At 42.8% G+C, this 14,552-nt stretch overlaps 1 protein-coding gene across 1 annotated transcript in view; it reads right to left on the bottom strand.

Moving 5' to 3' along the window:
* Positions 1-4,885: 4,885 nt before the first annotated feature.
* Positions 4,886-14,552, bottom strand: part of LOC142463946 (uncharacterized) — a 50,152-nt gene continuing 40,485 nt past the window's right edge. The window contains exons 34-42 of the mRNA XM_075566852.1: positions 12,189-13,010; positions 9,634-9,732; positions 9,189-9,229; positions 8,784-8,912; positions 7,474-7,572; positions 6,774-6,902; positions 6,444-6,498; positions 6,155-6,284; positions 4,886-5,491 (exon numbers count right to left, since the gene is read on the bottom strand). Coding sequence (XP_075422967.1) covers positions 5,311-5,491; positions 6,155-6,284; positions 6,444-6,498; positions 6,774-6,902; positions 7,474-7,572; positions 8,784-8,912; positions 9,189-9,229; positions 9,634-9,732; positions 12,189-13,010 — 1,685 coding nt within the window. The 3' untranslated portion in view covers positions 4,886-5,310. The remainder of the gene's footprint in view (positions 5,492-6,154; positions 6,285-6,443; positions 6,499-6,773; positions 6,903-7,473; positions 7,573-8,783; positions 8,913-9,188; positions 9,230-9,633; positions 9,733-12,188; positions 13,011-14,552) is intronic.

Raw genomic sequence — 14,552 nt, forward strand, 5'->3', positions numbered from 1 at the left:
GATCGCGCCTCTGCGGTCGAGCAGCGGAAGTCGATCCCCTACTGCCAGAAGGAGCGGGCGTTCGAGTCGGAGAGCAAGAAGCACCGCTACCGGAGAAAAGAAGGGACTTTGTGGCGGAATCGAGTCAGGTATTGCCGGGGAGCAGGTCGTAACCCTGCCAATACCTACAGTCCGGCCCCGTCCCCCAACCCCGTCCACTCCCAAAGTTAGCCCCAAGGCCCTAGTTAAAGCCCCTGTCCCCGTCACTTTTTCATTCGGGTCCACTTCTAGCCTAGGGATGTCAGGGGATTCCCGGGGTCCTGCCGAGGATCGGACTGAAAGCCTGGACTGGGGAACTTCGGATGATGGATCGGAGGGTGGAGAGAGCATTTCCAGACAAGGGTCGGTACCTAGTGATTGTCCTAGTGTGTTGAGCATTACGGGTGGGAACAAATCACAGCACTGGGGAAAGGTTACGCCTTCTGAGGGTACTTCGGGGGTATCTTCGGGTGGGCCTGAAGAGGAAGAGCCACTAGAATCCAGACAGGAAGAAGTACGGGAGACTAGATGGTAGGCGCCCCTATACGAGGGGTATGTAGCGTGGATAGATCGCACCCGTTTCATTTTAGAAAGGGATGGGATAGTTGACCATTGGTGGGCTCCCGGGGAGTTCAGTGATGAGGCGTACCTCCAAGAGTTGAGAGTGAGGTGGAACCGAATTAAAGGGGGGTTTATTAGGCCCAAAGGTTCTGAAGGATTAGAGGATCCCGTGGAGTCCGACGAGCCCTTATCATGGGTGTTGCCGGGGGGGCGGGACAAGCTAAATTGACCCGGACCTGTCGGGCTGAGCGAGCTGTTGCGGATAAATATAAGAGGTCTCATGGGCTTGAGTACCCTTATGTTCCTGAACCTCTTATGAGAGAGATAGAGGAGAATCGGGAGAGATGGCTCCGGACTGACATAGAATATTACATTGTCAATAAGGGAGGTGCCATTAAGGGAATGCAGGCTGAACAGAGGGTTTCCCAACTAATGAGGGTTTGGAAGATCGGGCGCAGCATTTACATGCATAAAGTAGTGTACTGTAATGAACGAGGCCTGCCCCGAGAGTATAGTGTGACAGTCACTCATGCGCCGGGACGGGAGGTGAAGAAACCAGACCCTCGACACTATTATTAGGTCCCGAAAGAGAGTGGTCTGCCTTTTCTTTAGCGCTCCCTGCTGGTCAGTGAGTGAAATGTTCTTACATTATTATGAAAATGTGATAATGTTTGATGTGTTATTTGTGTGTTCTTTTGCAGTGTTTCCTGGCGCAAGGTACACCAAATTTAGGTCCCAGCCGGGACGGTGGGGATTCACCAGGGGGAGTATGTAGCCATGCATAATAATGACTGCAGACATCTTCCCTGTTGGCAGTAAGCCCTGGTAAGCACAGGCCTGCCAACAGTAGTTATGGAGGTTTTCCCTCACACCCTGGTGAGGTGCCCTGTGTATGGAAGGGAGTGGCTGTATGCTCTGAGTCCCTGGATAGTGACATCAGAGCTGCGCCTGCCCCCTGAGGTATAAAGGGCACAACACTGTCAGTTAGTGTTGTTGACCAGCAGTTGTGTGAAGTAGCTGGTAAAGTGTATGCTCCTGCATAAGGGCTTGTAGGAACACTTTTGTGACCCTAGTGCAGTAACTAGCGGTACAGGTTGACCAATCAAGTCTGTCTAAGCCACTCTGTGTCCAGGGACCTGGCACAGGGGTGATCTCCCTTGGAGAAGAGGGAATCCCACTTCAATACGGGAGGGCGTACCTGGCAAAGGGACAGCACGAAGAGATGTGCGGCTAGAGCCGGCAGCTGCATGGGGCAGTCTGCTACATCCCAAACTACAATAAAGATGGCCTTGTTAACGAAAACCCCACTGTGTGAGTGTGAGATTACTCTACAGTGGCAGTCACCACCGAGAAGGAGTTCCTCACCAGGACCATCTCCCTGCGGAAGCATAGATCCTGATGAGGTGGAGGCGCTGCACATGATGTAAGTTGGACTCGCACCCACTACCTCAGCTACCTGTCCTGATGACATCCCCTAATACCATCAAGCGGGAGACTCAGGAGTCCTGTTACTTGCAGGTGCACCACCATACACGATCACGTAATGGGGACCGGTTAGACCACACGGGCCAATGTGAGATTGGGTGGGTCAGAAAAGGGGGTCCAGCCATTACATATATATATATATATATATATAGGGTTTCTGGATGTATTTTTGCTTTCACTAATACACTTTGATTTTCAACTTTGAGTGCTGTCTCTTGTTTACCAATCCTTGGAACGGTAACGTATAACTATATATATGTATATACATATATATATATATATATATATATATATATATATATAAATATATATATATATATATATATATACACACACTCACAAAGAGGAATAATCAGCGCTCTTGTGCTCACTAAAATTATGATATGTGTCAATTAATGTGTGACTATAATAGATTTATAACTACTCTTGTATATATTAAATGTGTATGATATGTAATAATAATGTACAAATGATTGGTGCTAAATAATGTGATGAAAAAACTAATTAAAATACATACAAATAAATATAATTAATCTCAAAAGTGAGTATAACGTCCCATTAGTCAATATATATTATGTGTAAAATTACTTGTAGGAGAAATAATATATAGATCCATGAAGATGTAGCAGCTTCAGGTAGAACCAAAAGCTTCCACAAATTTAGATAAAAAGAAAATAAAAGAAAAAAGAAGTGCATGCTCCATAGCACAATACTGTATATTTAATTATAGTGATAATAACAGAGACCAATAATGGTGTTACCACCAACCAAGCAGGTTGTTTCCAAAACATTTTCGTTAGCATTTTTTGGGCCTTGTGGGTAGATGAGCTTGATTCTGTAAGCAAATAAACATTGGGGTAATTATAAGGGAAAATGTGTGCGTCAGTTACTTGCTTAATAGTTTTGGTTAGGCAGTCCAAAACGGATTAATTGGGTAAGGAGTGTTGAATTTGTTTGTATAACATGGAGAGGATCATTTGTTGCCCAGTACGATTGATATGGAACTACGGTATTTAGAAAATTGGAGGTTGGGGGTAGGCCCGACTGGAATCTTCACAGCCCCCTCCGTGAGCCTTCGTGGGCTCACCACTCACGTGTTCCTGCTTCCTCCTCCAGCCCTCCACTGCATACCAAAGTACTGTAAAACTCCTCTTATCCAATATCTCTTTCCCTCACCCCCCCCCCTTACCCCATACCTCACCCCATGCCCCATACCTTGCCCCTACCCCCCTTTCTTGTCCACCTTCCCCATACCTTTTTTCTGCCTTTCAACCCCCTTACCCCATATCTTTCCCACCCATACCTATTTTTCACAATTACCCCATACCTCCACCTCCCTTACCACATACCTTTTTCCCCCTCCTCGCCCAGGCCAATACCTCTACCCCTTACTCTATACTTATTTTCCCCTCCCCTTACCCTATACCTATATTCCCCCTCCACCCTATACCTATTTCCCTCTTACCCTGTACCTATTCCCCCCTTACCCTGTAACTATTCCCTCCACTCCCTTACCCTATACATATTTCCACCCCCTTACCCTATACTGTACCTATTTCTCCCCCTCACCCTATATCTATATCCCCCCTCCCCTTACCCTATACCTATTTCCCCCTCCCCTTACCCTATACCTATTACTCCCCCTTACCGTATACCTATTTATCGCCCCACCTTACCCTGTACCTATTCCCCCCTGCCTTACCCTATACCTGCTTCTCCCATGTACCTATTCCCCCCTTACCCTATAACTATTTTCACCCCTTACCCATTTCTCCCCCCCCCTTACCCTGTACCTATTTCCCTCCCACCTACCCAATACCTATCCTGACCCCCTCCCCCCCCCCCGCCCCCATACCTATTTTCCCACCCTTATCCCATACCTTTTTGCATGCCAAAAGTCCTGCGGTTTTCAAGAAAAATATCTAAAGAAAGTATCAATCTAATAAACGTATCAGTGTAATTGGCTTCTTTAGAAATATGTAATCACCCTTCAAGCAAAAGTAAGGAGGGGCAGAGGGTGTATATGAGAGGGAGGAGAGGGTATATGAGTGGGAGAGGGTGTGTGGGAGCTACATGGGGGATGGTGATGTGAGAAGGGGGAGAGAAATAGAGGGGGGTGAGAGCAAGGGTGGAAGTAAGTAGAGGGGTGAGAGCAAGGCTGCTGACATGGGGGGCCCGGTGGAAACTCTAGTCCTGGGCCCTATGAAAGCTGTCGGTGGCCTAGGGTACATTTAATATACTGTATCTAATACATTTAATAAGATGGGCTAATCCTTAGTGCAAATAAAGATCCATTCAAGTAAATGAGCATTACATTCAGTCAAGTCTTAGCACTATTCCATGTTTCTGGACCTGTGTGTATTTCTTCACTCTGCTTCTTTGTTACATTTCTTAGGGAGATGGAGAGCCTTGTGGTAACATGAATGCCTTTCAAGCTGTGTCAACTCCTTGTGACCATAAATAATCTGTACTTCCTTGTACTTCAGGTAACAACATTAGATTGTAGGCCATATATGGGAAAATCTTACATTTTATTACGTTTCTAATTTCTCATGTTTCCCTTATGGGAGATCTTGCAAAAAACTCTGTAAGTATATCCATTAGTATTACACTCTGCATTGTATACATGCTGGAATAGTGGATTGAGATTCTTACATCTTCATTCATCCTGTATGCAGATGAGAAGTTCACCATATAAGTGAGGGGCTGCTGTCAAGTAAGATGTACAACTTCACAAAGCCTTCTTCCCCAAATCATTGTCATATCTTACCCCCCCAAACCCGCACCACTCAATTACATAAAGTAGGCCAGCCATGAGTCATTGCTTTGAGATTTGTAGTTTATTTAAATCGACATAAAAAGAAGTAACAAGGAAAAACAATCACGAACAATAAAAAGCATTTGCTGATACCACACAAGTGGCAAGCCCCCAATAGTGGCAAAAAACAGCCAAACATCATTTGTGGGCCACAGTGATAGCCCTAGAAGTCTTGAGGTGTTGCAAGAGGAAATCATGCCTTTGGGTTGCTATATTAGAGCCAGGTATGAATTGTGGTTGACGCATTTGGAATTCTCATTCAGCATCTAAAATCGGACTGCAAGAGTTGCAGCATGCGCACAAGTTGGAAGAAGGGAAGACACTATGAACATTTACACAAGAAGGCTTTATTCTTATAGCCTTATGCTACCGCCTTGCCCGATGTACTCCTTATATTGGAGCTTTTGAAAGACTGTTGGGATAGCTCCTTAGTTAGAGGCTTCCTCCGGGTAGCAGATAGCCGCTGCACAGCCACATTTCAACACATCTTTGTATGTGTACGTTTTGCGTTGTCCGTTGGCACACAACAGTTCGACCTGCCTCTCGCCCACCTCCTGCTCTGTGCAGCAGGTACACTTATGATCCATGGCCTGAGATTCCATGGAATAACTGGGGAAAGAGCGGAGACCACATTTAAAAACAAATCATCAACGTACCGTGTACCCTGCCAAGATTCTATCTAATCAACCATGTTAGATCAGTACATCAGAAGAGGAGGCCTTGTGTACGACTACATTTATTAGGAACAGACATGTGAGCTACAATAAAAGCTACAGTATCATAACCTGCTGTAAATACTTTTTTGCCTCCTGTCACGTGCAGTTTTATAAACAACAGCTTCCTGTGCATCACTCATAATGAGCATTTTTAAAATAAACGTACACAGTATATTTCTAATTGTATTATACCTGTGGGAAATACTATTTTACATTCTCAGTACATTCCTTCTGTCTGCTACAGCACCTTTAAGCCTCAAATGCACGTTCCCTTGCCCTGTTGTGTGTCTACCGTTGAAAAAATCCTTCCCTCCCCTAACTTATTAATTCCCTTGTTTTATTGAAAGTCTCCGCTCCGATTCTTCCTTTTTCTAAGTGTCCTTTTTACAAAAGGGTGGTAGCTAAGGATGATTGTTTATGGTAAATAGTCACAAACCCCCATTAATGGCTATCCAACGTTTGTTAGTAGACTTCTTAGAGTGCCCATGTTGGGATCAGTAATGCTGTGTATTTGAAGTCTAGGTTTTGCAGCCCGGAGTAGGGTTTGGTAACTTACATGGATGTTCCCATGCAGGGTCCTCCACAGTACGTGAGTTCCACCTCTACCTCGCAGTCATCTTGTTTCAAGATAGTCAAGTTCTTACGAGCGCTGCAATCTCCAATGGGTTTCTCTATTACTTGAATTTCTATCAAACGAACCAAGAGAATTATTAACATCCTGAATGAGTCTTCGACACAGTAGCCGCCCCACCCCCTGCACCCTTTTCCATGCTTGGTACCTCAACCTTATAGCCTTAGAAGTGTAAGTTTTGTTTGTTTTCCCCATGTATTATTTCTCTTTTTACCTGTTTTGTATGTACATGTAGGACAGCAGCCATCGTCTTCATATTTAAGTGTGTTCTGTAACATAGAGGGAGCCAGAGCTTAAAACAAAACCCTCATTACAAACCAGTAACTTAATATTACCAAACCCACCTGTACTTTTAGAGTATGAGGCATCTGATGTACATAGTAAAGTTACAGTAACTACAGATTGGTCAGTATCCAAGTAAATGAGACAGCAGTTATTACAATCTCATGATAACATTATGCTCCAGGTTTCCCCAAGTGCGGGCATTGGGAAATGCAGCTATGATGCTGGCTCTCATTTAGTTATTGAATGAGTGACAACTTACCATATCACATCTGTTGAAATCCAACTCTTGGCAAGTCTTCTTCACTTTGGTCAAGATGGGCAGGCCGTCTACCTCGTCACATTCATAGTAGATGCATGGGCTGCCTTCTGTACGATGAGTGTCCCCGATCTGCAAATGAAGTCAAGATCCATATAAAACTTTCAGATTGTACATATACTACTCTCTATACAGTCATAATGGGTGATCGTAATTCTGACATAGGATAAGAGGTGAATGGGGGTCTATGACACATCTGGAGTGTGATTCATTTTGAGACCTGTTACATGTGACAGGCATGTTTGCTGGTTGTTATAGGCGGTATGAGAGAACATCTGAAGTAGAATGTAAAAGGTGTCTGGAAAATGTATACTGGGTATGATATACTGTATTTTCTGAAATATTTTTACGTTCTTGGGAATCAGATCTAACATTAACATATGGAGTATGTGGTATGAGACTATTTTGAGGCTGATTGTCTTTTGAAGATATTGTCAAAGACCTTTTTCATATGACAGAGGATCTTACATGTTTGAGGAGATTTTGTCTTAAGATGTTACATTATGGTAATGGAGTGTAATATTAAGGAACAACATGTGTCCTATTTCCTAATCCATGTTTCACATGCCCTTTCAATATTGAAGGAGTTGAAGCTCATGAACAGAGCCCAGGATTTCTGAGACATGCCTTTTTGTACATTTACCTTGATATCTACATCTTTGTTGTCTTCTCCCTTCATGGTGCATTGTTTGGACACACATTCACCACAGCACTGCCCTTCAATCTCTTTGTATATATAACCCTAGAGTGGAAGGCAGTGAGAGAGAGAAACCAGTGATATCAGTTAAAATACCAGTCTTACTCAGCAGAGCAGTTGTGTACACAAGGCTGGAATCCCACCAGTGATGGTTTGTGAATATGAAGATAAGAAGGCAGCGGGCACTCCAATCTCTGCTCGATTCAAAGGTTTACTGATCACAGATCATTCCTAATACAAAATCAAGTACTATGAGTAAAAGAGAGTGTATGCTCAACTAATATTATGTGTACATTGTGTATATGAAATCATGCTGTCTCTCATTTCTGCACCATAGGAACTTGTATATCATAGTATTTTTCTGCATATGTATTTATTGTTGGATAGGGGAGAATCCTGGTCTCCTTTTCTAATTCACATAGCCTGATATTAAGCAGCTGTGAGGCTATCTGTTTTGTTTTGTCCTACATATACATGTACAGTATACAGTATATGTATATATGGGGCATCCCACAATCCTTTGCCAGCGAGTGACGACACAGAAAGAAACACTACAGTACTACTTCTGCAGGCTTCCAAACCAATACAATCCTTTTCAAAGGAAATATATTATGGAGAGTAGTATTTGGTGCCTTTCTCTTCCCTGGCGAAAGTACAGCCTATTCAGCCATTTCAGCTGCACTAGGGCCTGCAACTTTTAGGAGCCCATCCTCCCAAGCGTTCCGACACTTGTAACGGAATTCCAACAGTTCTTCAGGGTCAACTCTCCCTCCTACCCCTTACGCTCCTGACACGGAAGTTAGGCCCACATGAAAGTCAGGCACTACTTCCACAATCGGCCCTGTGGGTGGGCTCGATTCACTGCCAGGTATAGTTCCATACATCCAGCTCCACAGGTAGGGCCCCATGGAGGGGGAGAGAGAGGAAGGGACCTAGTGAATATACTTGCATCGGGGGCCACAGTTGATCTCTTCTTCTCTGCTAACCTCTAATAACAGGTAAGCACATCCACACAGTATGGATTTATCCAGTGTTTGGAAGAGTTTAGATAGTTTTATAATAAGACATTGGGGGTCAGTTAATGTACACCGTGTTGTATTGGAGAAGGTTGTTTGAGTGACAGTCAGGTTAATTTGTGGTAGAGGTAAGGTTCCATACATGACCTACAGAAGACTATATCAGAATAGGGTGGGGCATCCACTGAATTAATGGAATGAACAATGGAAGAGGTTCTACCTCACTCAGTAAGTACCTACCGCATCACAGGTCTTCTTACAAATGATTGGTTGACATTTTACTGCATAAAACTCTGAATTATTGTCCTTGTCCATGGAGCATTCACACTTCTGACATTTGTCCTTAGTTTGTGGGATGACGGATCCACGCTAGGAGAGGACACAGGGTTAGACATTCCACTGATAGAAACATTGTGAAGTGCGATTGTCAAATATTGGACCCTGGTCCTAAAGGACACATGTTCTGAGACAGTATTAAGAAATAAATACATACCGTTTTAGAATACACAATAATAGTTAAATGAGACACATACCGTTGCATAAGGCTGGAGTCACCATTTTTGCAAGTGACCAACATACAGTACACAAAACTTCACGAGACCATCAAAAGACATGGAATTAAGCCATTTCATAACAAGTATTTACCTGGTATACATCATTTTCTACCACACAGACAGAATCCGGCTCTGTTGGAGAAAAAAACAAACATGGATAGCTGTTAAGAATCAACAATGGCTATTGCACTATGGTGAATATGCTTCTTTGTATTGCTAAATTGCTGAATTTAGGATTGAACCAAGTTCCAGAGAACTGCCCAGTCCCAAAGCAGTGTGGGGCAGGTACTTAAGTAACAATAAAGATGACAAGAACATATTTAATGTTCTTAGAATTGGGAATAAGTATATTTCAGTTAGGAGGCTGTGAATAATGAACCTTATAAGCTGTAACGTTTCTAAAGAATGGAGCACAATTACAATGGTCAAACATGGTATTAAAAATACATATGTGCTAAGGGGTCCATGGGTTCATGGGGCTATTTACTCACTGGGATTGAGCGTCTGTGTAAGACTGCACAGAAAATGACACTTACCACATCTGATGTTAGCACAGCATGAACCAGGAGGCATGTAAGAGACCACACGGTAGCCTGATCCACATTTTGGCATCAAACATTCACAGGGTCCGCAAGCTAACCAAAAAATAAAAAACAAGTGTTGGGATTTAAATGGACATGGACAATGAATTCATTAGATTGCAGATGTAGAGCGACTTAATGTTGCTTAACATGCCCACCATCTTACAGCAAACCACGTCTATTGTGTCTCTAGGAAAGCGAAGAGCTGCGGCTTGAGATGCAGCGCAAATCAAGGAACAGGTCTGCATGTGTGCATGGGACAAGCACAATCAACTTTGACATACTGTATGATATTTGTGGAGTATCAAATCGGGTGACTTTAGTTAGCAGGTAATATATGAGGCTTATTTATATAAGTCTCATACGTTTTATTATATATTATTATTATTATAAGCACAAACTGATAATCCCTTCAGTTCTGAAAGATCATTGGCTGATTCCAGGGTGTTCCAGCTTGCAGTTATTCATCCAGTAATGCCTGGAATTTGGGGCCAAGATTGGGATTCTATCCAATCAGCTTTCAAAGCTGCAGCACCTGTCGTGCAGTGGGTTCAGCAACTCTCAGACAGGGGAGGCGGTAGCAGTTAGACACTGATTCTCCCACCTCCCTGCCTGCATGTGAGAGTGAGTTCCACCCAAGCCTGCTGCGGGAGGTGTGGGGGGGGGAGGGGTGGCTGCAGTGTGTGTATGGAGAGGGGGGCTCTAGTGGGTGTGGAGAGGCAGTAGTGTAGGGGAAGGGAGAGGGAGGCTGCAGTGTGTGGGGGAGAGGGAGGCTGATGTATGCGTGTGTGTGTATTTGAATAAGCAAGTACAGTAAAAGGCCAAAGGAAAATGTAGAATGGTTTAAGAAAGAAAAGTTCAAGAACATTTAGAATATCATGTTTTTAAACACCACTTATTATTTATGAAAAATTTAAAAAAGCATACATTTACCCTATATAATACTGTAGTAATATTCCCCTCAAAACAGGGCATTACTGGACAGTTATGCCCTGTTCTTCTGGGATTATTACTTAAATATGGCACCAGTTACTACTACGTTACTGTGTAAGTCTTTGATCCACCATATACTTATACATGTATTATTTGTCATCATAACTCTGTGCCCAGGACATACTTGAAAACGAGATGTACCTCTCAATGTATTACTTCCTGGCAAAACATTTTATTAATAAATAAATACTAAAGTAATAAATGAGGGAGAATGAGTAAATAGTATGATTGTAATTACTTTTGAATGGATCGACAGATAATTAATACAAATTAGAGCCTTTGATCCAGGAATATTTGAGAGTTTACAATGTCAATGCAGCATTTAAGTAAACAGTTATACTTATTGTATTTCTGGGAAAGCCTGCAATCCTCTCTCTTACTGCAGTACATGTTGTGTAATCTAAAGTAGTTCTATAAAAAACCCTTTAAATAACTTATTATTTAGAAAATAATAAATAGGTATTCAAAAATATAATCAGCTTCAAGATGGCCCCCTACAAAGTCACAGCTTCAGGATGGCTCCCTACAAAGCCACAGCTTCAAGATGTCTTCCTACAAAGCCACAGCTTTAGGATGGCTCCTTACAAAGCCACAGCTTCAAGATGGCTCCCTACAAAGCCACAGCTTTAGGATGGCGTCCTACAAAGCCACAGTTTCAAGATGGCTCCCTACAAAGCCACAACTTTAGGATGGCTCCCTACAAAGCCACAGCTTCAAGATGGCTCCCTATAAAGCCACAACTCAAGATGGCTCCCTACAAAGCCACAGGATAAGGTTGGCTCCCTACAAAGCTACAGCTTCAAGATGTCTCCCTACAAAGCCAACGCTTCAAGATGGCTCCCTACAAAGTTACAGCTTCAAGATGGTACCCTACAAAGCCATAGTTTCAAGATGGCACCCTACAAAGCCATGGCTTCAAGATGGCTCCCTACAAAGCCACAGCTTCTGGGTGGCTCCCAACAAAGCCACAGCTTCAAGATGGCTCCCTACAAAGCCACAGCTTCAAGATGGCTCCCTACAAAGCCACACCTTCAAGATGGCTCCCTACAAAGTTGCAGGTTCAGGGTGGCTCCCTACAAAGCCACTGCTTCAAGATGGCTCTCTACAAAGCCACAGCTTCAAGATGGCTCCCTACAAAGCCACAGGTTCAGGTTGTGTCCCTACAAAGCTAAAGCTTCAAGATGGCTCCCTACAAAGTCACAGGTTCAGGGTGGCTCACTTTAAAGCCACAGCTTCAAGATGGCCCCTACAAAGCCACAGCTTCAAGATGGCTCCCTACAAAACCACAGGTTGAGGTTGGCTCCCTACAAAGCTACAGCTTCAAGATGGCTCCCTACAAAGTCACAGGTTCAGGGTGGCTCACTTTAAAGCCACAGCTTCAAGATGGATCACTACAAAGCCACAGCTTCAATATTGCTCCCTACAAAGCCCCAGCTTCAAGGTTGCTCCCTAGAAAGTCACAGCTTTCATCAATGACAAAAAATGTATCTCTCCAGCCTTGTTAGATTCATACTCACTTGTTACTGATGGCTGTCTGCTTGGTACGAAAGCGGTTGTATAGCCACTGGTCCCATTAATTGCTACAGAAGTTGAGGTGGTGGGGCTAGATTCTGTTGGAGTAGAGCCTGTAGGACTAGATGAAGTTCCAGGTTTTTTACTTGGGAGAGAAAATGATGGTTTGGTACTGGTCACATCCATTATTAAGGAAGAGGAGGTTGTGGGGAATGTTTCAGATGGAGATGTGCTGCTCAGACTAGATTCTGCTGGAGTAGAGCCTGTAGGACTAGATGAAGTTCCAGGTTTTTTACTTGGGAGGGAAAATGATGGTTTGGTACTGGTCACATCCATTATTAAGGAAGAGGAGGTTGTGGGGACTGTTTCAGATGGAGATGTGCTGCTCGGACTGGATTCTGCTGGAGTAGAGCCTGTAGGACTAGATGAAGTTCCAGGTTTTTTACTTGGTAGGGAAAATGATGGTTTGGTACTGGTCACATCCATTATTAAGGAAGAGGAGGTTGTGGGGACTGTTTCAGATGGAGATGTGCTGCTCTGACTAGATTCTGCTGGAGTAGAGCCTGTAGGACTAGATGAAGTTCCAGGTTTTTTACTTGGTAGGGAAAATGATGGTTTGGTACTGGTCACATCCATTATTAAGGAAGATGAGGTTGTGGGGACTGTTTCAGATGGAGATGTGCTGCTCGGACTGGATTCTGTTGGGGAGGTGCTGGTTGAAGTGGTTGTGGAACATTTTCCTTTGTACCATTCTGCTTGACATGTTGTGTTACAAATTGCATAATACTCACAGCCATCTGTGTCTGCTTTATTATACAGAGTTTCACCTAGAACATAACAACATCCTCATTAAATATTCAGCTATAAATGATTGTTTTAAGGAACTTATTAATGTGAAATGTGTGTGAAATTATTGGCATAATATATTTCACAGATGAACAAACAAATCTGATCCTGTGTTTATCAGAATAAAGCCCTTCCAATCACTTTACCAAACAACTAATCTATACAATAATAGCTGCTGTTTTCATAATTTGAGTAAGCAATTTTTGTTCCACATTCTGTATTTTCCAATGAGATCCATAATTCTTAATGATACTAAAAATAATAATAAATCATTCCTCTTCTCTTACATGTTTCACATTTCATAGAAATATAGCATTTGACAGAAAATAGGAACTATAGTATTTGCCTGATTACTCATTATTCATATATACACACACACACACTGTCTCTCTGTCTCTCTCTGTCTGTCTCTGAGTCTGTCTCTCGGTTTGAGCTTCCTGCCACAAGCAACATGGCTGCTTCAGGAAGGGGGAGCTTCTACCGTTTTACCATCCTACCTCATACAGTACATCAGGCTACTGATTGGCTCGTAAAGTGGGTGGTGCTCCATTATAAGGCGAGTATGCACTTTTCAATATAACTTTATTTAAAAAAATTGCCTTATAATCGGGCAAAACCGGTGCTTGGCCTACCTAGTGCCTATTTCCCTTTCCTATTATAAACATTCAGACTATATCTGACTCTTATGTCTATCCCAAACATATTTCAATTTCATTACTGTATTAGCCCCTAATACCACTGTTAGGAGGTTATTACTGTACACGAGTCCACCACCCTTTGTGTAAAGAAGTATTTTCCCCCACATTTGCCCTTAGCTTCAGAGTATGACCTCTTATTGTAACACTTATTTGTCTTTAAAATATGCTTCTCTCCTGTATTTTGCTGAAAACCCCGTTTATTTTCTATCATATCCCCTCTCTTTCTTCTTTCCTCCAAGCTGTACATAGAAAAGTTATTTACTCTTTTCTGGCTACATCTCTATTCAATTATTTACTGTACTGTCATACAGTTGGTTCTTGTTTTTAATTCTTCTTCATGACAGCGACATACTGCATGCCCACCTGGCCCACAGTACTCTATTGGGTTCCCTAATTGAAGACCCTATAACCGTGATATTATTATTATTGTTACAATTGCTATTCCTACTACTCTTATTATCTATTTAGAACATTTTACAGAACTGGACACAAATTTGCATAGAAATGCTTATCCATAAAATATTTTACAGTAAATAAGAATACCACTAGTGGTGCGTTTGCATATCTCAGACAGGTCCCCATTACAGCTTGGCAAATAGTGCAGCCAGGGAGCCTGGGTAATGACATGCAAATAAGCAGTGTGTCCCTCTTTACTTCTTCATCCATTTTACCATGGAGACCTATAAGCTTCTACCTGCCGCATTACACAACTTTTCAGCACAGCACAGTAAATACAAACACTACTTGTGGTGCATGTGCATGTATCAGACAGGTCTGCAACCCGGGTCTTTCCCCATTATCGTTTAGCATCCACTGCAGCCAGGG

Source organism: Ascaphus truei, chromosome 12 (assembly GCF_040206685.1).
Source record: "Ascaphus truei isolate aAscTru1 chromosome 12, aAscTru1.hap1, whole genome shotgun sequence".
Taxonomy (NCBI): domain Eukaryota; kingdom Metazoa; phylum Chordata; class Amphibia; order Anura; family Ascaphidae; genus Ascaphus; species Ascaphus truei.